The sequence below is a fragment of the Aulonocara stuartgranti genome (genome assembly GCF_965226115.1).
Source record: "Aulonocara stuartgranti genome assembly, chromosome: 23".
In the NCBI taxonomy this organism is placed as follows: Eukaryota; Metazoa; Chordata; class Actinopteri; order Cichliformes; family Cichlidae; genus Aulonocara; species Aulonocara stuartgranti.
The window spans coordinates 19,668,105-19,695,099 of record NC_138958.1 but is presented as its reverse complement, the minus strand read 5'-3'; the positions used below and the strand labels follow the sequence as shown (position 1 = coordinate 19,695,099).

Genomic DNA, 26,995 nt, shown 5'->3' with positions numbered 1-26,995 from the left:
TACATCACCTTCCCTGACAGTCGTAGCTTGGCTCATCTGAGGGTGAAATTATAAGAATGTGTTATTTTGCAAAGTGCTCTCTAGGGTTCCTAAATAAAATATGGCATTGAGGTCTTTTGAATTAATCCCTTCTTCTGAAATATAAGAACCTCTCCTGGTTTTAATGGCACTTTGGATTTCCTTACTTTCTGTTCCACTCCCAACCCCAAATAGATGCTGACAAGCTGCCACAGTAACATGGAAGAGGGAAAGAAGTTGGAAAGGACTACTACAAATAAACCTAATGCCTAACAATGTAAAATAAGAACAATAATAAAGATAAGATGAAGTAACAAGTTTTTTGTTTATTCCAAATGATCATCCAGATGTGTGACATGTGATGACAAACACCATAATGGAAGGCCTTGGTCATCACATGCTTAAACTCATATATTTTTGCATATGCTGAACAGGCAGTCAGACATGCTGTAACTGTGGGGTAGAAAACAGCATAAACACCATACGGCAGTCCTCGAGGGCATGGAAAAGTTGCATGACACTGGCCCTTGAGGACTGGAGTTGAGACCCCTGTCATATGGAATATGACAGGTGTGGTTGAAATGCATGAAGACTCTGAAGCTTCTCTTCTCTTCTGGCAGGACAGGAATGTGGCCTTGTCCTGTGAGCCACTGTAAGGATGTACTTAGAGTAGAACTGGACTGTCACCGGCCTCAGGCTCTTCACCCTTTTCAAAGACAAAGCAGTCATTTAGATAAAATATTAGATATTGTTTACCTGTAAATGCACAAAGTAAATTTAGAAATATAATTATTGTCAAGAGTGAACAAGCACTGATAGTGTAATCTACAGCTGTGGCCAAACGTTTAGAGAATGAGATGTGTTGTTTGCTTATTTACAAAGTTTGCCGTTTCAGTGATAGTTGTATATCATATTATATCACTTCAAACAGAGGTGATCCAGTAATGCTGCACTAATGAATTAGACTAACTATTCACTTTAGCTAAAGTTATTAAGTTAGCTAAAGAGTTGGGATGCTGTGTAAGACAAATAAAGCTAAAACACAAAGGTTTGGACACCGTTTTGCATGTTTCCCTACTGTAGGGGTCTCTGCAAGCATACAGAGGGGGTACTCTGAGAGGGTCCAAGATGACAACTTTGGAATTCTACTAGAAACAGTCGATCATATTTGTTGTCAAAGCTGAATTCAGGGCAAACTACGCTAAATTAGCGTTTTTAGCTAACAGCTACAATAAGCATAAAAGTTACCTTACGGCTATCATTTGTTAACATGACGCTTGTTCTTATACATGTAGTACATTTATTACCAACCTGAGAGTTCATCCGCTGGTCACTCAACATGACGAATGACTTCTGAAGTCTTAATTCAGCTCAAGACACTGTAGATTCCCGTCAGTAACACTTTCGGTCCGCTAGTAAAACGTAGTTCTATTAATCTGCGCTTGAACCGGAACCGGATGTAAGTTCCAAAAAACTGAATTTTGGAACTGAAACTGAATGGTGAGAAGTGAAACTGAAATTATTCGAGAGCTGAATTTTTAAAGGATAAAATGCAGTTTCAAAGCAAATCAATTCATTTTCAAAATATAAAATTCAATTTCAATTTAGTGATGATCATTTTCAAACCATAAATTCAATTTCAAATTAGACTAATTCAAATTCGGTTTTCAAAAGCATTTATTCAAGTTACAATTCAGATTCAATCTGAGCAATTCAAATTCGAATTTAACTTATTCAAATTCAGTTTCTGATGGCACAGATTTCTGCCCATATTTGTGTTTTTAAAATCATATACATAGCATTTTGTGTGCACATTTCTTGCTTTGGTAAGTATACGAAAAACCTCAAAGCTACAATTTTCCCTAAATGTAGTTTTATTTTGAAAACAAAGGGGGAAGTTGAGTAAGCAGCTAACTCCATGCTAGACCCAAACAGCTGATTAGCATAAAGGCTATGAGGCCAGCAGGGTCTCTGGTTGTCTGCTGCACGCAAACGTCAACATTAGAGCTGAAGTTAAACGATGCGATGAGATTAATGAATCTGGAAATAATCCCGTTTAAGGGCTGTGAGAGATACTAACCAGCGTGCTAACAACTAGTTAGCCCTGTTAGCTCCGCTCACAATAATAATATCAACAGCGGCTGTATTCCGGCACAGTCCCGTCTCTTTAAACGCCAAAAAACTTTAGAATTTAAACAATCCAAATGGAAACAAACCCGCCGAAAAGACGAGACAACAAGAAGTCTCTTCGGGTGAAGGTGATTAGCCTCGGAAACGCCGAGGTCGGAAAGGTATGAGACCCCCTGTTTGTTTTAGCTCAAACCTAAAATAGAGTCTGGTTCATTTACTTGAGCTTGTTATAAACCACCTGTACTGTACTACTGTGAGTTTATGGCTTATAATGTCATATTTGAAACAATTGCATAAAGGTCGTGAAAGATTTTTTTCTGTAGTCTTTATTCTGTTTTGGATGTCAGTTTTGTTGTTTTTGCGCTCTGGTTTATTTTGTTCACTCTGTCGCCAGACTTCGTTTAAAACCGATTTTAATTACATCTCACCACACGATCTCACAGATTACAGCACCCAGGTAAAATTATTTTCAATATGGTTGCATTAGGCATAATTCGGCGCAGATTTTGGTCATAAAAAGAAAGAATTTATTGTTTTATTACCTTTAATATTTGGAGCATCATGGAGCAGACAGCAACAACTAGCAGGGCACACTTAAACAACGTTTGTTTTATTGTGCTGATACAGCACAATAAAACAAACGTTGTTTGATGTGTGATATTATTGATCAGGCTAGTTTAACCCTGAGAAATCTTTGTTTGGAATTAATGTAAATTTTGACATGAATGTGCTTTTAAAGGGCAGAAGGCTAAAAAAGTTCAAGTTATTAAGGCGTAACAGCTTATTTTTGAAGCCAAATTTTCCAAAATAGGCTCAGAATTGTAGACTGATGATTATTTGAAACACAGTGTCTGCAAATGGGATTATCCAATTAAAACCTAACAAGACACAAATTATCTAAATAAAAACATTAAAAAATTTATAAATCTCAGTTTGATGGATGGTCTGGCGTGAAAGGCAGTGGAGCTCATCTTTAAATATTGTTTATTCTTCAGAGCTGTATCATCAAGCGTTACTGCGAGAAGAGGTTTGTTCCAAAGTATCTGGCAACCATTGGAATCGACTATGGCGTCACCAAGTGAGTTTACAGACTGCTTCCTGTCACTGTGTGTAGTGATGTTTTTTACTGAGCACTAACATGTGTTTTATCTGCCAACAGAGTTCAGGTTCGAGACAGAGAAATCAAGGTGAACATCTTTGATATGGCCGGCCACCCGTTCTTCTATGAAGTGAGTTAAAAACTAGCAATTTATGTTGTTCACATCAGAAGAAATGTATAAAACACATGTATGTTAGAGCGCCACCAAAGATGCTGTGAAAGAGAAATATGAGATAATTCAGATTTACAAGAAAAGAAAACTAGTGAGTAAAATTTACATAAAATTACATAAAATTGCATAAAAGTAAAATGTCTGGAAATTTTATGACAAAAATCCTATTAGATCATATTAAAAAAAGACCAATATGCAACAAGAAGATTTCAAATTCTGACTTATTTTCTCTGAATTTCTTTAACATCAATGGCTGTGACAGACTGTCGTAAAACAAGATATTTTCAAAGGCCAAAAATAAGCCTTCTTGTAATGTTTGCACCCACACAGCAGGCGGCGCTCTGTGAACATGTTTCTTTCTCTATGGTGTTGGTCAGGTGCGTAACGAGTTCTACAAAGACAGCCAGGGCGTCCTGCTCGTGTATGATGTCGGCCTGAGGGAGAGCTTCGATGCCCTCGACAGCTGGCTCGGCGAGATGAAACAAGAAATGGGCTCTCAGGCCAACATGGACAGCATCGTGTTTGTCGTCTGCGCCAACAAGGTCAGACCGAGTGCAGCTTAAAGAGAGAGGAGCTGAAGCAGCTTGATTCAAACTGAGGATGTGCTGTGGAGATGTATTAAGGCCCTGAATGAGATAAAGAAGGATTATTTTGAACTGTGACTCATACTAAGCTGCTCCAGCACAGTCAGAGAACTAAAAAGTATGTTTTGTAAAATGTATTGTTTAAAGTGAGTAGGAAATCTTTTATTGAGGTTTATTAAACACACATGCAGCTGGAGGTAAATGTCTGCGTGTTCATACAGGTGGACCTGACGAAGCGGCGAGTGGTGGATGAGGGCGAGGGGCGCCTGTGGGCGGAGTCCAGAGGCTTTCATTACTTTGAGACATCAGCACAGAGCGGCGAGGGCATCAACGAGATGTTTCAGGTATTTCTCGCACACATGCGCAGCTTCCTGTACATGTTTTTTTATGGACCGTGTTTCAGTGAGTGCCGTGTTCTCCACAGGCGTTCTTCTCCTCCATCACTGACATGTGCGAGAACGGCGGAAAGCGCCCGGTGTCGGAGGTCAGCGTCGGCTTCACCAAAGAGCAGGCTGACACCATCCGACGTATCCGCAACAGCAAAGACTCGTGGGATATGTTGGGAGTCAAACCCGGGGCCACGCGGTGAGTCGCCAGCATACAGGCCATCTTTTCAATAAAGTTGTTTTGTTTTTTTGTCACATTGTGTCTAATGCAGTTTACTATCTTTTCATTTCTAGGGAGGAAGTGAACAAGGCATACAGGAAGCTGGCAGTCCTGCTGCATCCAGATAAATGTGTTGCCCCCGGCAGTGAAGACGCGTTCAAGGCGGTGGTGAACGCCCGCACCTCACTGCTAAAGAACATTAAATAACACACACACACACACACACACACACACACACACACACACACACACACACACACACACAGAAACAACTGGACCTGCTGTCACTCAGACACAAACTGATGACGAACTTTATTTATTTATTTATTTCTGTATTTATTCAGCGTACGTGTCATGTGTGCCATTTTGCTTGCCACAGTGCGGTATGCCAACATAAACCAGTTTTAACTTATTATATGATATTTTAAACACTACACTGGAGAGAGTATGGAAGACAATGAGTGCCACACAAATGAAAAAGATACAAACTCTGTGAAAAACATTTCAAAATTAAATTATTTCAAATTTTTACTCTTTAAAGGTACTTGTCCTGTGTGTGTCCACTTAAAGCTGTCAAAAACAAATTAAGGGCATAATCGCTTAAACTGCATGCTGAATATTTTAAAAAAAGAACTTTAAATTTCAGTGTAGCAAAAACCTGCCAAATCCTCATCGTCAAAAACGAATCTGAAACCAAAATGGGTTAAACTTGTAGGCACGGTGGAGTTAAACTACCAGCTTTGCTTTCTTTGTGACTGGAAATAAACCCATCAAAATGTTCTTCTCTGTAATGTCGGGGTTAGTTTAATGTACTTCTCCTGGACAAATCAGAATACTTTATTAATCCCTTAGCTAAGGAGTTTCACATAGTTTCCTATATTCATGTCAATGTCAATTAGGTCACCCACACATGCTGCCCCATTTAAATTAATTTGTTTCTGTAAGTGTTTATATGGAGCTCCTCACATTTGTTCCCTGAAAAAGCATATCTCTACTCTCACACTACTAATTTCCTCCATTAAAATCACTCACCCCAAGTAGCTGACTTGTTCCCTTAACTAGTTAATTTAACCTGTTTCTCGGTTGATTATTGGCCTAAAAGTTTAGTTTGTGTCCAAACTATTAATTTTATTTTTTTTGTACATTGTTTGTTTTATTGACTTACTCCATTATTTCTCTGATTTGTTCCCTCCTACTGTGGATAAAGTGAAAATGTTAATGCATGCCCTTAAATCACTTTTTTCTCCAAAGTGCCAACCTATTCTTTTAACTCATCGAATAGTTCGCTGAACATATTTTTAAGTCTTGTTTCTTTAAAATCAATGGAATCACTTGTGCATGTTTATATTTTCTTGGTTTGTTGCCTCAGTTCATTAATTTTTTTCCCTCAAACTGCCAAATATTGTATTGGTTCCCTAATGTTATTTGTTATTACATTTATCCCAAGTAAACTATTACCTAAAAAATATATTTAAAAAATGAATAACTGATTTATTTCTTTGGCAGTTGATAGAAATTACACATTTTGTTAAGATTCAAAATTCCTTATTGGTTTTCTTATTAAGTTATTTTCATTTGAACAAAAATGAACAAAAATATTTCTTGAAGAAAAACAAATTAAAAAAAAAAGATTCAACATGGTCATCCCATCACCACATTTTAACGTGTGATTCGTCTTCCATGAGATGAGAGTCATAGTTGATGTTTACATGATGGTAATTAACACGATTGGTTGTTAAAAGAGAGACTTGTGCCCGTTTACTGACTTTGTATCACACAAAATGTCTTGTTAAAGCAGAAAAGTGTTTCATATTGTAAAGAACTCATAGGCAGCATGAATATGTTATCATAGTTTTATATTTTTACATATGTGCAACCAAACAATCCAGAAAGAGGTTCCACTTGTTGCTTTAATGTGATTTTTATGTTATGCTTTAAAGTTCAAGTCAATTGATCTTGATTAGAACATATTGCAAATGTGGCTTTTTATCAACATTTTACATCAGCCCTGTTAATACTCAGCTATATTAATATCTGTGGATGTGAATATATATATATATATATATAATATTTTCAAAATACTAAATTGTAAAGCAACTTTAATTCAGTTTTCCACAGAAGTGATAATATTGAAAGCCAAACCAGTGAATTGAGAAAAGTAAAAAGAGAGAGTAGTGAGAAAAGATAATATTAAATTATGTGAAAAATATTACAAAAGACTATTTTCAAACAAAAAATCTGTAATGATTTATGCGTTATATATTATGAAAATTTCTTAAAGGGATTTCAAATAATTTAAATCCCTTTAATAAAAAAAAAAGATAAATCCCCCAAATTGAAATCTGTAATGAAAACAAAACATTTTGATGAAAACACTATAAAGTCAATTTAACTTACTTTAGAAAAAATATATTAATGCATAATATAAAAGTAAAGTAAGAGGTTAAAAAATAAAAATCACACTAAACTTGAAAGTGGAAGAGGAGTTTTAATGAGCGTTGGCCAATCAGTCATGTTATTTCAACCAGTTTTCTCTCTGTATTGTTTATTTTAATCACATGATTTATGTTACAAACACTCTGAGCTAACTCCTAATGTGACTGTGTGTTTGACGGATGTGTGATTTGGCACAGTTTGAACTCTGTACCTCATGGCTCAAACATAATGAATTCCTGTTGCCTGATGTTTAATTTATACATGTGCACTGAATCTATGTAGAGCCTACGACATAGATTTAACACAAAAGTACAAATTTCCCCTTAGTTTGTGCAGTCATCAGTCACATGATGACGTGCGAGCGCTGGAGTGAGTGTGTGTTACAGTTACAGACTAAATGTTGTTCTGCTAGATTGTTTTTAATTAATAAAAAGTCACAAAAATGAATTCTGATGTCAGCCTGTTCTGATTTTTATCTTGAGGTGTTTTACCTGCTGCCAGATCCGGGATTTCCTTTGATATCTCAAGATTTTAGGAAATCCTTAAATCATTCTGAAATATACCGTGAGTGTTTTATTTTTGTCATTTATATTAGTTTATATTTATAATTTACTATAATTTAGTATTTTATAATTAGTAATTAATAATAAACCTGGAATGATTCAGAAATTCAGATTGTGTCATGGAAATAATACAAAAAATAAATATAAAACTTTTTTCTTTTTAATTTTTTATATTTTAAACCTCTGAACACAACTTGTTATAATTGTTTGACTATTTCAGAATATTTTCAAATTGAAAGTATTTAACCTTTTTGGGGGAAATGAATTATTATTAGTTTATTTTATTGTTTTGTAACTTAGTCAGTTATTTGGGTTTTTTAATGTTCTGTAACTTTAGGTATGTTAAGGTTGAATCATCACTGAGTTTGTTTTTTACAAATAATTCTCCACAACTTTGTGTCTAATTTCTTGCAAAGGGTCAGTTAATCTGATTCTAATAGCTGTGGTCTACTTAATAAAGCTATAGTTTGTTTTTTTCAGTAAGAAAACTTTTTTCAGCCAAAGTCGACCTTCATGTGCTCATATAACCATTAAACTTTAAGAATTTAGTGAAACCGGACCAGCAGGATGCACCACCACAAACAAAGGACTGAATTTAATGCAGTTCTGACTTCTTGTTGTCTGTACTTCATCTTGTCTTCACTGAACCGAGTTTAATGAAGTGAGCTCAATGGCTTAGCGTGCTCTGTTGAGTTTCAAGTCAGTTTGCTGTGTCTATACCTGGCTAAATCACCACAGTAACATATGCACATAATCTGGTCAGGAGCAGGTTATGTTCAGAGTTTGGGTTTAATATCAGATAGAATTGCCCTTTGATTCTTCTATTTATTTTAAGTGCAAATATAATACGTAATATAATATTGCTTTGTGCAATATTATATTACGTATTATATTTTTTTCTATATTATGTATAATATGTAAGATGACCTGATGTGCAAAAAATTATTATTACTGTTCAAAATGGGTCAGCTGTTCAAGAGTCTGATGGCAGTGGGCAAGAAGGAGTTGTTGAGTCTCGATATTCTGGATTTCAAACTTCTGAACCTCCGCCCTGAGGGCAGAAGTGTGAACGGTCTGTGTTGGGGGTGTGTGGGGTCTTTGAGGATGGAGGCAGCTCTCCTCTGGACTCGATGATGGTAGATGCTCTGCAGAGAGGGCAGCGGTGTCCTGGTGATCTTCTCCACAGTTGTTATCACTCTCTGCAGGCGTTTGCGGTCCATAGCAGTAGTGCTGCCGTACCATGCAGTGATGCAGCTGGTCAGTGTGCTCTCCACAGTGCAGCTGTAGAAGCTGCTGAGGATCTTGGCCGACATACCAAATTTCCTCAGCCTCCTCAGGAAATACAGCCGCTGCTGAGCCTTCTTGACCAGCTGTGTGGTGTTCAGTGACCAGGTGAGGTCCTCGGTGATGTAGACGCCCAGGCACCTGAAGCTGCTCACCCTCTCCACTTCAAGGCCCCGGATAGACAGCGGTTGGTGAGGTCTCCTCTTCTTCCTCATGTCCACTATCATCTTCTTTGTCTTGTCAGTGTTGAGGGTGTCCTCACACCATGACACCAGACCGGCCACCTCTCTCCTGTAAGCCGCCTCGTCTCCTCCAGTGATGCAACCGATCACTGCAGTGTCGTCCGCGAACTTCAAAATGATGTTATCTTTCTTGGAGGTGACACAGTCGTGAGTGTACAGGGTGTAGAGGATGGGACTAAGGATGCAACCCTGTGGGACGCCAGTGTTTGTAATAATGCTGGCTAAAGTTGTGTTGCCAATCCTGACGGACTGCGGCCTGCCAGTCAAAAAGTCCTGCAACCAGTCACATAGGGTTGGGTGCAGGCCGACTGTTGCCAGCTTGTGAGTGAGTTTGTGTGCAATGTGGCTGCTGTGTGGTTAATTGTACTAACAGACCATCAAACTTCCAACTATGGTGTTGATTGATAGGAAAACATCAACTTTGTCATTAATGTTTTGTCTTGTTCACTATTTAATTTGTCTGAACACCCTGAGGTGACCTTATGAAGTTTTCTCTTGAGTTTCAGTTGTTTCTATCCTGAACTGAACCGTGCTGACTCCATCTGACCTGGTTGGAGGTCTGCCAATCCCATCAGGCACCTGAACCTCCCCACACACAGTTAATCTGTCTGATTAATGAAGGGCCATTTGTCTTTGTTTCGGGGATTTCTTTTGGGATTAACATGCTCAGTCAGACATCTGCTGCTTCACATCAGCTCATTACTCAAATCCTCATCTCCTGACTTGGCCTCGCTCTGCTCTGTTTGTCGCTTCTGGTTCTTTTTATCCTCATTTTTCTGATTTTTGGGACATTGTTAAAGCTGCAGGAATGACAAGAAACAGCCATAGTGACCTTCACTACCTCACTGGGTTCATTTTGTTCCGCTGAGGTTAACTAATGACTCGTTGTCGTTGTAATTTTGCAGTTTTCCTCTCAGAGAAAGAGTACTGCTCTTATGAAGCATAAACTCAACATCAGAGAGAAACATGATGGAGATGTTCGACAAGAGACGACAAACACAAAGCATGTTTTAAAGAAGAAACTTTGAGGCTCAAGAGCAAAAGTGAAATGAAGACAAAATATACTGGACTGAAAAGGAAAAACTGTGAATTTGAAATGTGAGAGAAACCAAAGAAAGCAGGAAGAGTGTTTGAAGGATCAAACTGCGGTCAAACCTTTATCTGGACAGGATCAAAGCAACAAGTAGGTACAACACAAACACTCAAACTTCACACTTTCCACACAGTTTAATCGAGGTGAATTCATGTTGTATATGCTGCCAACTCCTGTTGATCACAGGGGGTCAGGGGTGACTGTTGGGCTTTTCTCCATGTTCTTTGTATTACTGTAGGGTGTTTACCGTACAATATAAAGAACCTTTAGGCATCTGGTGTTGTGATTTGGTGCTGTATAAATAAAACTGAACTGAAACTGAATTGAGTCTCATATCCAGTAATCCTCTGTTTGTTCGTGACCATAAAGCACTTAAGCAGTTTTTGCTTTCTGAAGGACACTCCTAGGTTAAACTCCTTAAACTGTTAAAAACCTTAAACTGCAGAGTTACATCAATTTCTATTCAAACAAAAATAAATGTATATAAATAATAAAATTAAATAATATTAATATTAATAGATTTTAGAGAAACAAAATACATTTTTAGCTATTTCCAACAGCTTAGGAGTTGCTTTTAAAAACCTCCAGTAAAAGGTCAAGCAATGACAGAATAAGTTAAAACTATAATAGTTTCCTCTTTGCTCCTCACACATATGGTTCTTGTGATGAATGTATGTTTTCATCTTGATTTAGATTGATTGTAGATGTTAATATTTTTCTTTCATTTGTAGAGGAGTCTGGAACATCTCTGATAAATGATAAAAGCTTCCCTCACATCAACAGAATCTGCATTTGACACACACTATTTAGTATCGTGGATCTAACACAGAAAGCTAACCAACAAGCATTTATTTCAGTAAAACTTGTAATATTAGCTGATAAAGTGAAAATGGCAGCTAAGTTTCCAGATCAGCTGTAGAAGTTTGGATTAATTAGTTAACCTTATCAACTAAAGATGGGATTTAGCTATGTGACACTAACCCTAACATGCTAATATTAATGATGCTAATATTACACAGAAAAAAAGAGCTCAAAATCATGATCGATCCAGAAAACCATGTAAATTGACTGGTATGAACTATCCGGTCGTTAAGTGATGTAGTGACGAATCCTACTTATGGGCCTAAAGTAGTCTGCGTTTAATATGGCTTTTGTGTTGTTAACATGTTTAATGTTTTGTATTTTCTTCTATTTAATCTCAAAAAGCTCCTAAATCATTTATTTAAGCCTAGTTTTTAAAACCTTAGGATGTAACTACAGCCCAGCCCATGCAGCAGTATATGAATGACTAACCTCGTATTGTGGATGGATTATCTCAGTTGTTCTCCTGGCTGAAGTTTGGTCCTTTTACAGCATCCTGCCATGCGATTACATTTGTTCCAGACCACCGAGAACACTCACGTTAACTTTTATCGAGTGGAAAAAAAGTTAGCTTGTTTATATTATGCTAACATAGCTGTGTCGCTAGCGGTCACGTAGCACATCATTATATACCAGCTAGCCCAACTTCAGTAACCCTACAAACGTCACTGCTGTTTAGTTTTCTGTCTTCATTTATGTTGGAAGTGATAACAGAGCTGTACGTTTTAATTTGTTTCCAAAACCCCGCAGTCAGGACATGCTATATTGTATTTAGATAGAAGCTAGCGAGCTAACTTCCTGCTAACTTCTAACTCCGTTAAATGTCATAAATTCCGTTTTCATGGATGTGTGGATGTTAAACTCAATTGTTACTCCTGGTAGAGCAGAACGCTGATCATTTTATTAAAGATGAAAGACTTTAGACAGTTTTTCAACTCTCAGTAATGCCATAGTGATCGTTTGATATATGGACCTGCAGCGGAGTTTAGGCCCAGACACGGCTAGTGACATCAGACTTAACGACTGGATAGTTATCAAAAGATGGTCAAAGTTGTGTTTGTTATGGACCAGTTTAAAACTGAATTTATACTGGCTAATGTTGGCTTACCTATGCAGACAAGTTGCTTAGTACATGGCATAGTAGCTATCTGACATATTATGAGGAGAATAAGAAAAGAGAGCAATCAAATGCAATTTGAACTGAGTAAAGGTTATTTTAAAGCTCATAATTTTCCTTTTTTTCTTTTTTTATCCCATGTTCAGACATCCTGCATCTAAAGCCCAAATTTAAAGCTTCACTTGCTGAAATTTATCTTACTGTAAATATTGTTGTTTTATTAAGTGTCTGATAGCCAGTCCAGGTGAACGGATTTTAGAGTGCTGACAAGTAATTTTTCTTCCATTTACCAACCCAGACATCTGATAATAGAGATTTAATGTCCTGTCAACAGTCAGGTTAGTGTGTTGCTACCTGATTGGATTAACCCTGAAACCTGGACCTGATCTGGGCCAAGACTGCGTTCAGCCAACTGTGCCACTGAAAGGCGTCTTAGATTTTTGGCAGAGAGACCTGAAACCATTTATAGTCAGCAGCCACTTTATTAGATACACCTGAGAGGTTGAATGCAGTCCAGTACAACAACTTGGCAATGATTTATTTTATTTTTTCAATATTTCTGTTAATCATTACATTTTACATATCTATATGACATTTACAGTGTGGAGTATAAAATATTAGGAACTCATTTAAATGCAATCCAGAGCAGCCACTTCAGTAATACACAAGATATCTCCCTTTTGACAGTCAAAAGAAAAATTAAAAATGTAAGTTGAATATTGAAAATCAAATAGCCTGGAGGTTTTTATCTTAGTTATTCTCCAAATATTTTTATTTATTGATTGATTTTGTTTATTTTCTGTGCACGTGTTTCACATTTAAAGTGAGAAGTTTGTGAAAAAAAAACAGTTTATGACCTTTGTGTAACTGCAAAAAATGTAATAAAACCAATAAAATATAATAAATGATGCTCAACCAAATGGTAGAACACATTTTCAGGCTTTCACTGAAATTAACCTACCTTATTGAGTCTTTTCTAACAATTGGTTTACATCTGTAATGCCCAAAAAATCCACCAGAAGGCACTGTGAATGTAAACGGTTGGCTCTTCTTATACCTCTACCAACCAGGTAGTCAGAAACAAAAAAACATCAAACATATTTTGAGTGTTTTTGATGAAACTAAGGCAGGAAGATATAATTTTTTGATTTATAATAGTGTTAGAGGAATTACTAAACAGATGTATGTCACTTGACAGCATTAAAAAAGTGAAATTAAATGCTTAATAATGTTTTTTAAAAAGTGGTCAACCAAACGGTTGATTTGTCCCTTTATGGTGCTAATGCTAACATAACCTAAATGTTATTAAAATTGATTATTTGCCATAAACTCAGACCACTAGACCCATTTTGTTTATCCATTGCTGTTGATAAATCACATTAACAGTGTTGGGGAGTAACGGAATACATGTACCACCGTTACGTATTTAAAATACAAAATAGGAGTAACTGTATTCCGCTACAGTTACCGTTTAAAAAGGTGGTATTCAGAATACAGTTACTTTTTCCTGTTTCATATTGTCGTGGGTCAGGACTGTTTGGGTTTTGCTATGTTCTGTTATTCCAGGTGGCAGCGTTGTGGTTGCCATGGTTACAGGGTGACGCGGGCTCTCTCTGCCTGTTTCCTGGGTGAGAGAGCACCTTTTTGTTGTTGTTGTTGTGCTAAGCTAATAGGCAGAATGCTACAGTCATAGCCCTAAAGAATGTAGCTTCATGGGCAGTGTAGTCCGTGCTGCAGGGAGAATGGACTGCCATACACATTATGTGTCTGTGAGCGCGAGGAGGAAGAAGAAAAAAGAGAGTGGAAAAGTACTAGTTGTCATTGAGCAGAAACGGGAGCTGGAAGCATGTAAATATAATAATAACCACTGCAGCCAAGAAGAGTGCCTGACGAGCCCAGTTGTAAGTAAGCTATTAAGACTCGACTGTGTTCGTGTTTTCTTCCGAAACAATAAGTTCTGTTGGAGCAGCCTTTCAACGCCTCTCTGTCTCAAACTTGACCCAGACAACAAAGTAAAGCTATTTTTCGGCTACTAGCCTGACAGGAAACGATGTATTAGCCAGAGGTCCATTTACTATGGTTCGGAGCCACGGACCTTCAGTAATAGTAATAAATCACACAGCAATAGTACATTCATGTAGTTGTAAAAAGCATGATAATATATTAAGTAATCCAAAGTATTCAGAATACGTTACTCTCATTGAGTAACGTAACGGAATACGTTACAAAATACATTTTGGGGCATGTATTCTGTAATCTGTAGTGGAATACATTTTAAAAGTAACCTTCCCAACACTGCACATTAAGTGTTAGCACAGCAAGAATATGCTGAAATAATTTCCTCAGTAAGTCATTTTTGTAACTTTCTGAGTTAATATTAGTAAATATTGTAAAAATCAAGAATAACATGTGGAAATCACAAATATCACAACCGATTACCTTTTAACCAAATTACAGTAGCTGGTAAATTAATATTACTAAATTGTCAAAATTATAATTTCATGTTGAACAAGTACTATATGGACGCTAAACAATTATATGGCTAAAAATCATACGTCCTGTGGCATGATACTCATGATACCATCCACCTTCAACCACAGTGTGTTTGAGGTCATGGTTTCATATGAAGCCACAAGGTCTGATGAAGGTCTGATTGCAATGAAATGGTTTGACAAGAAATGTGTCTGTGGGTTCATGCCTCTTTCATTGGTCAAACGGTGGAGCAAAGAGTCCAATGCAAAGATCACCATTCCATGCCCATCACTCATCCCTGTATATAATTAGCATATGGGAGGAATTAAACTTTCTGATATGCTATTACACCTGTATAAGACAAGTTATAAGTTACAAGATAAGGAGATGGCATATTCCACTGTTCGGATACATCTTTGACTTGAATACCTGGTCTACAAGAGGGACTGTGCCCTACTGGACCAGAAACCAATGGCTCTCAAAAGGTTTCCACCTGGCTGTGTCTGAACCAAGTTAACAAGCCAGCATCTAGATTTGGACAACCATGATTCAGCTCTCCAAGACCACAGAGTAAATGCTACACCCTAAGACCCCAACGACCAAAACTACAAGCAGATGTGATTGATTTGCACTGTCTTTAGTTTTTTGTTTTTTTTTTAAACAAAAATGATTTTGCACAGTAGCATTCAATCAGAAGTGGCCCGAATGTGAGTATTTTGTGCTGTTGCACATTTTTCACATTTGCAGATTTAAAAAAATATGTACTTTGTTGTTTGATATAATAGTTTCCTTTGATGGAATGAAAACCAGCAATGTTCACTGGCATGCTACTAGAAATAAATTGTATCCAATGCCCTGGATAGTTTTTGTTATTAATTTAATTATAATTTGGCCCTTTATTTGATTTTTTTCAACTGTATTATCTACTGTACTTGTATTTGCATGACATTTCATACTTTTACCATGAAGTGACATCTCAACTGTTTGGTAGAGATCAATATTTTAAAAACTACAGGGTCTATTGAAAAAAAATTATTGATTGTGGTTATTACTCACCCAAGTCAATAAGAAATGCAAACAAAAAAAATTTCCATTGCTTTTTTCTTGCTGTGGATCTCAAAGGGTCAAAAGACTGATAAGTGTAAAAACTGAAAAGCTATGAAGTGGCTAGCTTGTCCAAACTGCATCCCTCCTTTTATCCCATGTTTGGGTTCAACTCCACCACACTGTAAAATTTAGTAAGTTGTCATTACAAAAAACAAAACAAAAACAAAACTGGTCTTAGAGGAAATGCAAATATGTTACATTATAATTTGGAGGGTATTTGCACTCATATATCAAATAAACACCTTATTCAGTGATTGCAACTAAAACCTGAGTGGACTTCATCACTTGGACAAACTTCATATCATCACCATCAACACCAGCTTCTATAAAAAAAAAAAAGTTATTTACTAGAAATTAAAATTGTCCCATGCACCGCACAAGTACAGGAAATCTGATTTTATTAACATTTTAAGCACAAGCCTGAACAAAATTAGTCAAAGTGACTTTTACACTGGAAATCTGTTACACACCCACAAAAGCCAAATCTGCACACACCCAAACTGAATGAAGGATCACAATTACTTAGTGAAGCACATTTACACAACTATACTCTTCAGTGTGCATTATTCAATGCAGTTAACAAACTTAAAAAAATATATATACATAATGTTAAATGCACTGATGTAATTTAAGGTTGTTGTATTTACTGAGTAACACTCCTTAGGCAATTATTTTGTGTAAAATGGATTTTAATGACAAATCATCATTACTGGTGCCACTTTTTTTCTAAGTGCTTCTTCTGGTTTGTTTTCAGCCCTGTGTACGGGAGCCTGGATGTTTCCTCAACACTGAAAGACAGAACAGTTTTGCTGCTGTTATCACTGATGTAAATCTGTTTGACCCCATTCAGCTCACAGAAGAGCCAGGCCTTACAACTCTGTAACCATGGGTGAAGATTGCAGCGAGCTGTTAAATGGTGACTGTGAGGCGGTGCGGCAGACTAGCGACATCACCTTTAGCACTGGGATAAGCCCCACCTCCAACCTGCGCAGGAAGCAGCTGCTGTGGCAGAACGCCGTCAGGAACATCATTGACCAGCACAACCTGTACACACTGAGGCTCGCTGGGGGTTTGGAGCGAGGCAAGCACCATATCAAAGTCACCGATGCCTACATCGCGGACATCAACAGGTAGAAAGAAACTGATTTCTGAGTTAACTGAACCTTAACTATAATAAACGTTGGTATTAAGGTTAACTTCATCCTGCTGAAATTGCAAATGATCTCAATTAAAACGTTGAAATAACATTCCTGATTACTTTTTTCTTGATCGTTAATTAACTATAAACATATTAGTTAACTCCTAAAATGTGAATTTTTCCTGATTAATGTACAAATTAATGTAATCTTAAAGTTATTTAAAGTGTTATTTTACATTCCTTCCAGAATAATTTATGTGTTTATTAAAAATACATTGATTCATAGTAATTTCATGATTGAATTGATTGAATAACCTTAATAAATGTATGAACTGTCGGCATCTTAATTATTAATACAAGTTATCCTTATCCAAAACAGTTTACAAGTTACTGAATTAAGAACATTTAAAAAAAAAAAGCGTTTTTCACATAATATTTTTTGTCTATTCTCTTAAATCAAACTTGAAGTATTACACAAGTTCTTCGGTCTGTGTTGTCTTGCAGGCAGATCCGCAATAAAGCGTCTCGTGGAGTATTTTGGCAGAAGCGCCGTTCGTCAGCAGCTCGCATTCACCCAACAGTCACCACAGCCACACAGAGCAAACACGACCCACTCAGTGATGCTGACTTCTTTGTGTCGTCTGGGTGGACGGTGCGAGGCGTCTTCATCCCCACACTGCAGCACAAATTCAAGTAAAGACATTCAAATGGACATTTTAACTAAAAACCATACAATTATTAGCTGTATAATAACAATTATGATACAGTCATAAAATTAATGATCTTTGTTTAAATATGCTTTGTAGCATAAACCTTGATAGTATTTAGAATTTTTTACATATTTAATCATAAATCTTTACTTGCCTATTTTATTTATTCAGGTGTCTTATTGACTATATTGTTGCTTATTGTCAATGGTATAAAAATAAGTAATGCTGATGCTTATAACCTCTTCAGGTCTGCAGACTTGGAGCAGCTCTACCAGCAGTTCTCCTCGGCTCAGAGAAGAACCTCACTGGTCGTCACTGTTGTCGTTGACATCCTGACCCGCGTTCTTGTCTCATTGCTGACATGGCCGCTGGGCTGGTGGGGCATGGCCTGTGATTGGCTTACCGGTCTGTCTGTAGTCTTGTGGATAGGAATCTGCCTGGTGGTTGTGACCAGAAAGGAAGTCTTGTCATCACCTCAGTGGCTTAGGTACACTGGGATGTAGCAGACCTGCTTGCTATGTGGGAGGGCTCCTTATAAGGATCTCTGTGCCAACTTAGCGACATCCTACATGAACTAAGTTACTATGTCTTTTAATGTAATCTGTCGCTAATATTATAGTACCTTGATGTGCGAAACAATATGGATTTATTTGTTTATTTATTTGGCTGTTATTAGGAAAGAAGCACTGCACTGCAGAGGGCATGTTTAGTTTTCTTTAAGATAAATATCAAGTTATATGCAGATGACATTTCATCCTACCAGCAGAATCTAAACAGTAGCTCAAATTTTAAACCACAGATAAGTCAATGTGACTGCTTGACTGCATTTACCAACACAGAAGTGATTTTCTAAAACAAATTCCTGACATTGAAAGCTGTAAGATGTCATAAATTCTTTTGGAAGAACGTTTGTTATTCTCTCCAGAAAAGGAAAGAAGAACTACGACTTCAGAAGCTGAAGGAACCTCTAAAATTCTTCAGTTTTCCAGAGTCTTATTCTGAAAATGTTTCACTTAAAAATTTGAAGACAGTGACCTGTTCTTCCTTTAAATCTACCTCAGGTATCTGTCAGTGGTCAGCTGGCTGTCTCAGACCTTCCAAGTGCTGGTTGGTGTTTTCAGTTGGGCGGAGAGCGATCACTCTTGGTATGTCTTCTTCACGCTTTTCTCCACTTACACCCTCCTGCCCCTCCCCCTCCTCTGGTCCATCATTGCGGGGGGAACCACCTCCACTCTGCACCTCCTGGTGGATTTCTGCTGTCACTATAATGACCACAGCTTCATCAGAAAGGTAACAAAATTGCTACATTTTATTGGCTGCTTTCTGTCACTGTGCAGTTAAACTGTCTGGTTGTACACGTGCAGGTGTTGTCCAAGGCTCTGCTGTATCTGGCTATGAACACTGCGGGTCTGTTCATTCACTACCTGTCTGATTGGACTCAGAGACAGTCTTTCCTGGAGACCAGGCGCTGTATCGAAGGACGAGTCAGACTAGAGAGGGAGAACAACAGACAAGTGAGGATGATATTTAAGGGTTCCCTAATCTTTTGTGTCCCTATTGAAGTGGAAGAAGTATTAGGATCATTTGTAAATGTGGTCAACCTATTCATCTATTTATTAATGATCTCAGTTATCAGCATAAAGTCAAATCATCATTTTTCTGACCAAACGTAACAAGATGTTTAACTAAGAAACAGCTAGGTAGCAAGTCATGTGAAACAAAGTATTTGGGATATGTCTGGACCTCATATATCCTAAAGCTAATGATGTGTGCGTCTTTGTGCTGTCAGGAACGCCTGGTGATGTCAATCCTACCTCAATTTCTGGTGCTTGAGATGATTGGTGACATGGCCGTCATGGAAGATTATCTGCTGCCTCAGCAGTTGCACAAGATCTACATTCACCATTACAAGGATGTCAGGTAATACAACCCACTTCTTTATGATGACGAGCCAGCTGGACACACATGCTATAAATGTAGTTTTAAAAGAATGAAGAACTTTGAGGAGCTTCAACAGACTAACAACTCTACTATAGTTATTGTATCGACTGAAATGATTTGTTATGGCAGTCAAATGAGCAGTTAACCTTTAACCACAGAGTTTTGTATCAAAAACCTCTAACTTTAGGCTCTAGTTTAGCTTACTAATTGTGGAGCCAACCACATACCACACAGCTATAACGTAGTCCAACTCATGGACCTTTGCTGAGTTTCTTCCTCCATTGTCCCATCTTTCTATCTACTTTAAAAAAAAATAAAAAAATGCCCCCAAAATTGATTAACGCTTGAACATCCAGCAGGTGTGATTTTTTGTTCTGCAACAACACCAGTAATAATGCAAAGGCATAATTTCTTAAAGAAGTTTTTAGCTTTCATCTAATGTAAAATAAGACTGAACAGGTATTGTTAGTGGTTTTATAAATTATTTCGATGATTTCATTACAGATTGTAAAGTTAAAAATGTAGAGGATGAATAAAGAATATGTAAAGGTCATTTAGCCAAAAATGTATTGCAGTAGTGGTTTTACATTGGTTTCAGTGGGATTAAAATGATATTCTCATGATGAGAATTTTGCCTCTCCACAGCATCCTGTTTGCAGACATCATCGGCTTCACATCGCTGTCATTGATTCTTTCGGCTCAGGATCTCGTTAAAACCCTCAATGAACTCTTTGGTCGCTTCGACAGGCTGGCTGAGGTCAGATCACCTTGTCAACTGCATCAGCTCCTGTTTTATGTGTTTGTACCAGTTAAAGGATTGGTGTATTTGTTATTCTACTAGGGGTTCTTTTGTTAAGTTTTGTATAAAGTTTTTTCATTTGAATTTAATCTTTATTTGGCTTTTGCCATTTATTTATTTATTTAGTGTTTTTTAAATGTACAAGGCCACAGTTTTTCTTTTTTCCCCTGTGTTTGAGTACAGGACCACCAGTGTTTGCGCATTAAGATTCTGGGTGATTGTTATTACTGCGTATCAGGAGTCCCAGAGCCTCAGAGAGGACATGCCCGCTGCTGTGTGGAGATGGGCCTCAGTATGATCAACACTATACGGTACCAATCATCTGTGGCTAACACAGCCCTACAGCTGTTTCCACAAAACTTCATAGGTGTATTTCATTTTAGTTACGTTCGTCGGGAGCTCCAGCAGGAGGTGGACATGCGAATAGGCGTCCACTCTGGCTCCGTTCTTTGTGGTGTTTTGGGTCTTCAGAAGTGGCAGTTTGACATCTGGAGCTGGGACGTGGACGTCGCCAACAGTTTGGAGGCTGCAGGAGTGCCTGGGTAAGACAAATTAATACATAATATATCCTTATTACTTAATTGCCAAACTGCAGTTTGCTATAGGTGTCATCCCATAAAGTTAATCTTAATGATTAAAATACAGAAGATTTTTGTGATGTGTTCATGTAACACTGTTGTACATTTTCATCTCCTTTCAGTCAGGTTCACATCTCCAAGGCCACTCTGGACTGTCTGGGTGGGATCTATGAGACAGAGGCGGGACATGGCCAGGATCGTAGCGAGTTTCTACGGAAACACAACATCGACACATACCTGGTCCGTCCGGCATCGAAGGAAGATGTGGAGCCGCCTAAAGCAAGGCGCCCCAGTTATGACGAGATAACAACGTGGAGTGCTGAGCTGCCATTTGGAGACATCCTAGGAAAGAATTTTGTGAGTGCAGAAGACAGATTCAAAGTCCATTAGTACTTTTCTGATTGAATTTCAATAACCTTTGACCTTTTGTTGTATTCTTTGTTGGTTCACAGATCCTTGCTACTTTTACCAATGGTTCACTGACCCAGCTGCCCAATAATATAGCAGCTCAGCGCTCAGGAACACGGGAGGTGAACAAGAGGATTCGCCAGGCCATGGAGGTGCGCAGCAGTGAGCGAATGAGGAAGGAGCACATCACGACCTTTACTCAGGTGTTTAAGGACTCCCATGTGGAGGGAAAGGTAACACGAGAATCTTTTTTCTTAGTAGGTTTTTTTGGGGGGGTGAAACTGGCACCTTGAAAACAGTCATTAATAAAATGTTTGTCTCTCAGTATTCTCAGATGAGAGACGAACTCTTCAAATCTAACATGGTTTGCTCCTTCATTCTGCTGCTGCTTTTAATGACAGTCCAGGTGCTAATCCCAGCCCCAAGGTATAGATTTTCCTTTTGTTAAATGATGTAAATAATTGTAAATGATGTTTGTCCAATTATCCAACAATTGGAAAAACATAAGCTTAACATGTTGCAAAAAACAAAACCATAGAATTTGTATTTAATCTTCAGATAAAACTGAAGACACTGCTATTGGTCCTGATCATATTTCAACTAGTGTTACTTTCTACTGTAACACGTTCAGAGTCACTGAAATCACCTTTTTCCATTCTGACCTTTATCTTGACCGTGTCTACATGCCAAATACATTAAATTGCTGCCATGAGATTAGATATTTGTGTTAATGAGCAGCTGTAATTAAATATATATTGAAAATATAAGACTTTGTGATCTTTTCAGCACCAAAATGTAACAGTACAAAAACAAGCTTCTGCAAATGCTTTTTTGTTTTTTATGTTAATAGATATTATTTTAACAGCCCTCACATCTAAAAGAGAAAATCATCTGCATAGGATCAGGTACCAATTGTTTCTCTGCACTTTTTGGCTCGATATAATAATTTATCTGGTCATGCTTAGAGATAAATGAAGCTAAAGATGAAACAAATTTGTTTTCCCCTTAAAAATATTATAAATGTTATACAAGGAGAGGAAACATCTTGTTCATGCTGACCGGAACTTCTATAACAGCTGACATGTGTGTGTTTAGTAACTTTTTGTTCCCACAGATTGTGTCCAATGGTCGTTCAGTTTGTGGTCAGTGGCGGCATTTACTTCCTGCTCTTGCTGCTGACTCTGGGGGAGGAATTTAAGCATTGTCCTGCTCCCCTCCAGTCAATCTGCTGTTGGGTGCATGAAAACAAGAGTGCCCGCATGCTGCTCACACTCACTGCCATCACTGTCAACTTTGGAATCGCCTCTGCAGACATTGTAAGTCTGATATTGTTTTTATCAAATCAACAACTAAGATATGTTATAGGTCATAAATACCGAACGATCATAAGAAAAGATTTGAAAACCAAACAAGCTAACATATTAAATCGATTAAAAGAACATCATTGTCCGCCTCAGCATCACTTCTGTAACAGTTGCTGATGTGAATGCTGAGAAATGCAAAGAATGAAGCAATTTGGGGGAAAATGAATTCTCCAAAAATATTGTTTTACATTTTAAGCAGCAATGTTGACACAACACAGTGTGAGGATTACTGTTTGATGATGAGTCTCCATCAGTATAAAAGAGTATCAAGAGTATTGATTGTAATCACCTTGAATTTCTAAAGTTTTGCAAAAATGTGTTCTCTGTAAACGAAGTGTGAAATTACATCACTTTGACAGCATTGTCGTTTCAACAACTAAAAATGTGTATTTACACATTCTTTAGTTGCACCGGAACAGTGTTAACAGCAACATAAGATAAAATTAAAAATTTTCTTACAACAATGGGAATGTTTGTTTGAAGCATTTCAAGAAGTCCCTCCATTTTTGCATTGCTAGTGTTTTCGTTTAGTTTCTTGGTATTTTGTGCCAAAAAGTAATGACTCACCTGCAATAACGTGCACATCTTATTGTCTATTATGATTTCCCATATACTGACAACCAATCTTTTATGTTAAACATTTTTAAAAACCTCAGTGGGAATAATAGCTTCTTCCAGTAACTTACTGAAAGGCTTTAGTACAAAGAATTTAGTACAAAATAACTTGTTAGAAAGCTTCTTGCTTGCTTCCACTAGCTGTGGTGTGATTCATCAGAAACTGACATCAGCAACAGGGACTCCCTGCTGGCTCCGCCTCCCTCGGCTTGGACCGATATCAACATTTGCACATATCCAGAGGTGAACACTCAAACATCACATGAACTCAGAATCATGATGACATTGTTTTGATTAGTCAGTAACCATTTTTAAAATTATCACTGGCCTTTCTGTGTACAGTACATGGTTCTAAGTGGTGTGGTTGCTATGGTTACCTGTGCCGTGTTCCTCAGACTGAGCTGCGTGTTGCAGCTGGCCGTTCTACTGCTGTTTGCTGCCCTCTACACCTACATAATCAAGAATTACAGGTACAAGTTCCATTCAGGTCATGTTCCTGTGTTTTTGTGTAAAGGTGTGGAAAATAAAATGTGGTCTCCTCTGTTGTTGTCAGGTCTCATCACTTGTGCAGGAATGGAGTCTGTGTTGTTCTTATGCTGATGTTTGTGGTGGCTGTCCTCTTCAACAGCAGACAGGTGGATTCTGTTAAACACGCTACCAGCTTTTATTGCTATCAAGCAAACAATGATAACCCTGATATGAATTCAGTATGCTAATATCCACCACTTCCCTCTTCCATTTCTTCACTGGTAGCTGGAGGCGACAGCACGGCTGGACTTCCTCTGGGGCCTTCAGGCAAAGAAGGAGGTGGAGGACATGAAGGAGCAGCGGGAGCACAATGAGTGTCTGCTGCTCAATATCCTGCCCGCACATGTTGCCCAGCACTTCTTGGAGAGAGACCGCAATGATGAGGTACCTGATGCCTTTCACATAGCAGCCAACTTGATTTCCTATTGAGTTTTGGAGCTTCAGCATTAGCATTCTGGTCACTGTCATTTAGTTTTTTCTAGTCAGAAGTGACCATATCTTTATGAGAGAGGATAACGAAGTTATCAGTTAATCAAAGCTAACTTCATTATCATGCTCTGGCCATGGGAGCATCACAGGACTACTGGGACCATTACACAGACACAGATAACTGTTAATCAGTGTGTAAAAAAATCCTAGACTTCCTTCAGCAAAACAGGAGCACAGACTTCTTGGGTGATTTATGAGTGCAAGTAACCATGCAGCAGACATATTATTGGTCAGATAATTGTATTAAAGTGTTCCGAAAAAAGGTCCAAAAAGAGGGTAAAATATCACTGTATACTCATGATGTGATTCTGTATATTACCAAATTACACAAATCAGTTCAAACACTGTCCTGAGGTCAGAGTTTAGATTTTCCAATTAGCTCAGATGTATAACCTCCTATGTCATCATCCACCTGTCATCCAGAGGCCACTCCTCCAGACTTTCAGCCTTGATAAAATTTAGGCACGTGATTTCTAAAAAATTAAAAACAAACAACACTCGTACAGTTACATTTATTATAAATATATAAATATATATATAAAAATTACTGTATAGAACAGCTGAGACTTTGTAAGAATTGGAAGTGGTTTAGATAATATTTTGTGGCCATTTGCACATTTTTTGAGTCTTTCGTGACTTTTTCAAGTTTTTGTATAATTGTTTCTCATCTTTAAATGCAAGGTGTGACATATGCCCTCAGACCTCATGACCAGTAGGCCTGATCAATAATCGATATTTACTTATTCTATTAGTATGAGTCATATTAACAGAGCATTAAAGTGTGTGTGTGTGTGTGTGTGCGTGCGTGCGTGCGTGTGTGTTATCAGGAGTTGTACTCACAGTCGTATGAGCGAGTGGGCGTGCTGTTTGCCTCTCTGCCCGGATTCTCCGACTTCTACGAGGAAAAGGAGGTCCTTCATCAGCATGTTGAGTGTCTCCGCCTCCTTAACCACGTCATCAGCGACTTTGATGAGGTCATAAATCACACACACACACACAAACGAGATATGTTTTGTAAACTTTATTAAATGTAGTATTTTTTACCTTTGTGTTTGTGTGTTGTAGCTGCTGGATGAATGCTACTTTCAGCAGGTGGAGAAGATCAAAACCACTGGCAGCTGCTACATTGCAGCTTCAGGCCTCTCACCTGACAGGCAGGTGAGTCCTGCTGTTACATCACAACACTTAAATGCTCCCTCTGAGCCTCTTGTCAAAGGCTCTGATGTCCATACACTCTTCATTCAGACGTGCATGTGTGTGTTCAGGATTGTGAGGATGGCTGGAATCACCTCAGTGAGTTGGTCCTGTTCGCACTCGCTATGCAGGAAACTCTCAAACACATCAACACACAGACAGGAAACAACTTCCAGCTCCGTGTTGGTAAGTACCACACACGCACACGCACGCACACACACACACACACACACACACACACACACACACACACACACACACACACACACACATATAAATACCACTTTAGTACTCAAAGAAAAAAAAAAATCTCTCTAGTTAGAAAGAGTTTAGAGGGAGAATTTGAAAGTTTTAAACAAACAGTTAAACCAGTAGTTTAGGTGCAAAGGTGAAAGATTTTCATCAAGAATGGGAATCATAAAAACATCAGAAATGTAAAAATGAACAATTTCACAAATGTATTTACTTCTTTTTATTTTATCTATAAAAAATCATTCTTTAAAATTCTTTGAAATAGATTCTTTAAAAATCATTCTTCTTTATATATTTTAAATGAATCATTGGTAAACAGTAACAAATATTTTAATATAATGTTTTTGAATAATGAACTTTTTAAAAGAATTACAAAATTACAAACATGTCTAGAAAATAATTTTTAAACAAAGTTTAATGTAATATTATTATTTTCATTATTATTATTACATTTTTAAAAGCTTTAGCAAAAATTAAAAAAAAAAGTGTATCTTTTTCCCTTATTATTATTGTGTATTATTTAAACACTCCATGACCTTTGACCTCTAACATCACTTCGAGGTGTGGCTCACGGTCCGGTGATAGCAGGTGTGATTGGAGCCACCAAACCTCAGTACGACATCTGGGGGATGACGGTGAACATGGCAAGCAGGATGGAGAGCACCGGTGTGAGCGGGCGGATACAGGTGAGCTCACCTGTTTGCAGAAACATGAGGTCATCACTTCAACAGGTTTTTAAATGTCGTCCTTTGTGTTTAGGTCTCAGAACACACCAGCTCTATTCTGGTTGAACGAGGCTTTCTGAGGCAGCTCAGAGGGGACGTTTATCTCAAAGGGATTAGTGAACGCCACGGAAAGGTGAGCCATCATCATCATGTGACCACACACATGACCTAAAGATCTAAACTATGAGATTTAGGTGCAGGTATGAACAAATGAGTTTGAAAATAGTTACATTTAACATAAAATTAACATAACATAAAAAAAACTGCATTTTAACTTGGAGGGTTTATATTTAAACAAAAAAGTATATATCAAGAGTATGACAAAAAATTTTGAATTTTTATCATACAAATCAAAAGAAGTCAAAATGATGAGAAAGTGCATGACACAATTGTGCAGGAAAAGTGTGTCATACATTTTTGTAAAATTTGCCTAACACAAGGAGATCATTTTTATACATTTTTACCCCAAA

General features: G+C 37.7%; 2 protein-coding genes and 1 long non-coding RNA gene across 4 annotated transcripts in view; 2 read left to right on the top strand and 1 right to left on the bottom strand.

Moving 5' to 3' along the window:
* The first annotated feature begins 1,911 nt into the window (after positions 1-1,911).
* Positions 1,912-7,482, top strand: dnajc27 (DnaJ (Hsp40) homolog, subfamily C, member 27). Its single transcript, XM_082524637.1, has 7 exons — positions 1,912-2,309; positions 3,144-3,226; positions 3,308-3,377; positions 3,797-3,961; positions 4,225-4,347; positions 4,428-4,588; positions 4,684-7,482. The coding sequence occupies exons 1-7, from the start codon at positions 2,223-2,225 to the stop codon at positions 4,814-4,816; spliced, it is 822 nt and encodes a 273-aa protein (XP_082380763.1). The 5' UTR covers positions 1,912-2,222; the 3' UTR covers positions 4,817-7,482.
* Positions 7,483-16,571: 9,089 nt separating this feature from the next.
* LOC309700800 (adenylate cyclase type 8-like) overlaps positions 16,572-26,995 on the top strand; it is a 13,794-nt gene continuing 3,370 nt past the window's right edge. Inside the window, exons 1-22 of one of the 2 annotated variants that reach the window (XM_082524621.1) lie at positions 16,572-16,914; positions 17,427-17,615; positions 17,880-18,119; positions 18,694-18,922; positions 18,997-19,146; positions 19,422-19,552; positions 20,219-20,330; positions 20,556-20,683; positions 20,756-20,914; positions 21,073-21,307; positions 21,403-21,591; positions 21,684-21,784; positions 22,473-22,674; positions 23,479-23,580; positions 23,680-23,807; positions 23,891-23,972; positions 24,091-24,249; positions 25,182-25,328; positions 25,420-25,512; positions 25,620-25,734; positions 26,362-26,486; positions 26,560-26,658. In XM_082524621.1, the coding sequence (XP_082380747.1) occupies positions 16,670-16,914; positions 17,427-17,615; positions 17,880-18,119; positions 18,694-18,922; positions 18,997-19,146; positions 19,422-19,552; positions 20,219-20,330; positions 20,556-20,683; positions 20,756-20,914; positions 21,073-21,307; positions 21,403-21,591; positions 21,684-21,784; positions 22,473-22,674; positions 23,479-23,580; positions 23,680-23,807; positions 23,891-23,972; positions 24,091-24,249; positions 25,182-25,328; positions 25,420-25,512; positions 25,620-25,734; positions 26,362-26,486; positions 26,560-26,658 (3,360 nt within the window). In that variant the 5' untranslated portion in view covers positions 16,572-16,669. Of the gene's footprint in view, positions 16,915-17,426; positions 17,616-17,879; positions 18,120-18,693; positions 18,923-18,996; positions 19,147-19,421; positions 19,553-20,218; positions 20,331-20,555; positions 20,915-21,072; positions 21,308-21,402; positions 21,592-21,683; positions 21,785-22,472; positions 22,675-23,478; positions 23,581-23,679; positions 23,808-23,890; positions 23,973-24,090; positions 24,250-25,181; positions 25,329-25,419; positions 25,513-25,619; positions 25,735-26,361; positions 26,487-26,559; positions 26,659-26,995 lie in introns of both variants that reach the window. The other variant, XM_082524620.1, reaches the window with a different exon arrangement.
* The window catches only part of LOC309700825, a 14,783-nt gene continuing 6,595 nt past the window's right edge, over positions 18,808-26,995 (bottom strand). The window contains exons 2-8 of the long non-coding RNA XR_014274764.1: positions 25,195-25,318; positions 21,188-21,292; positions 21,055-21,117; positions 20,760-20,910; positions 19,447-19,600; positions 19,057-19,122; positions 18,808-18,894 (exon numbers count right to left, since the gene is read on the bottom strand). This is a non-coding gene — a long non-coding RNA (uncharacterized lncRNA). The remainder of the gene's footprint in view (positions 18,895-19,056; positions 19,123-19,446; positions 19,601-20,759; positions 20,911-21,054; positions 21,118-21,187; positions 21,293-25,194; positions 25,319-26,995) is intronic.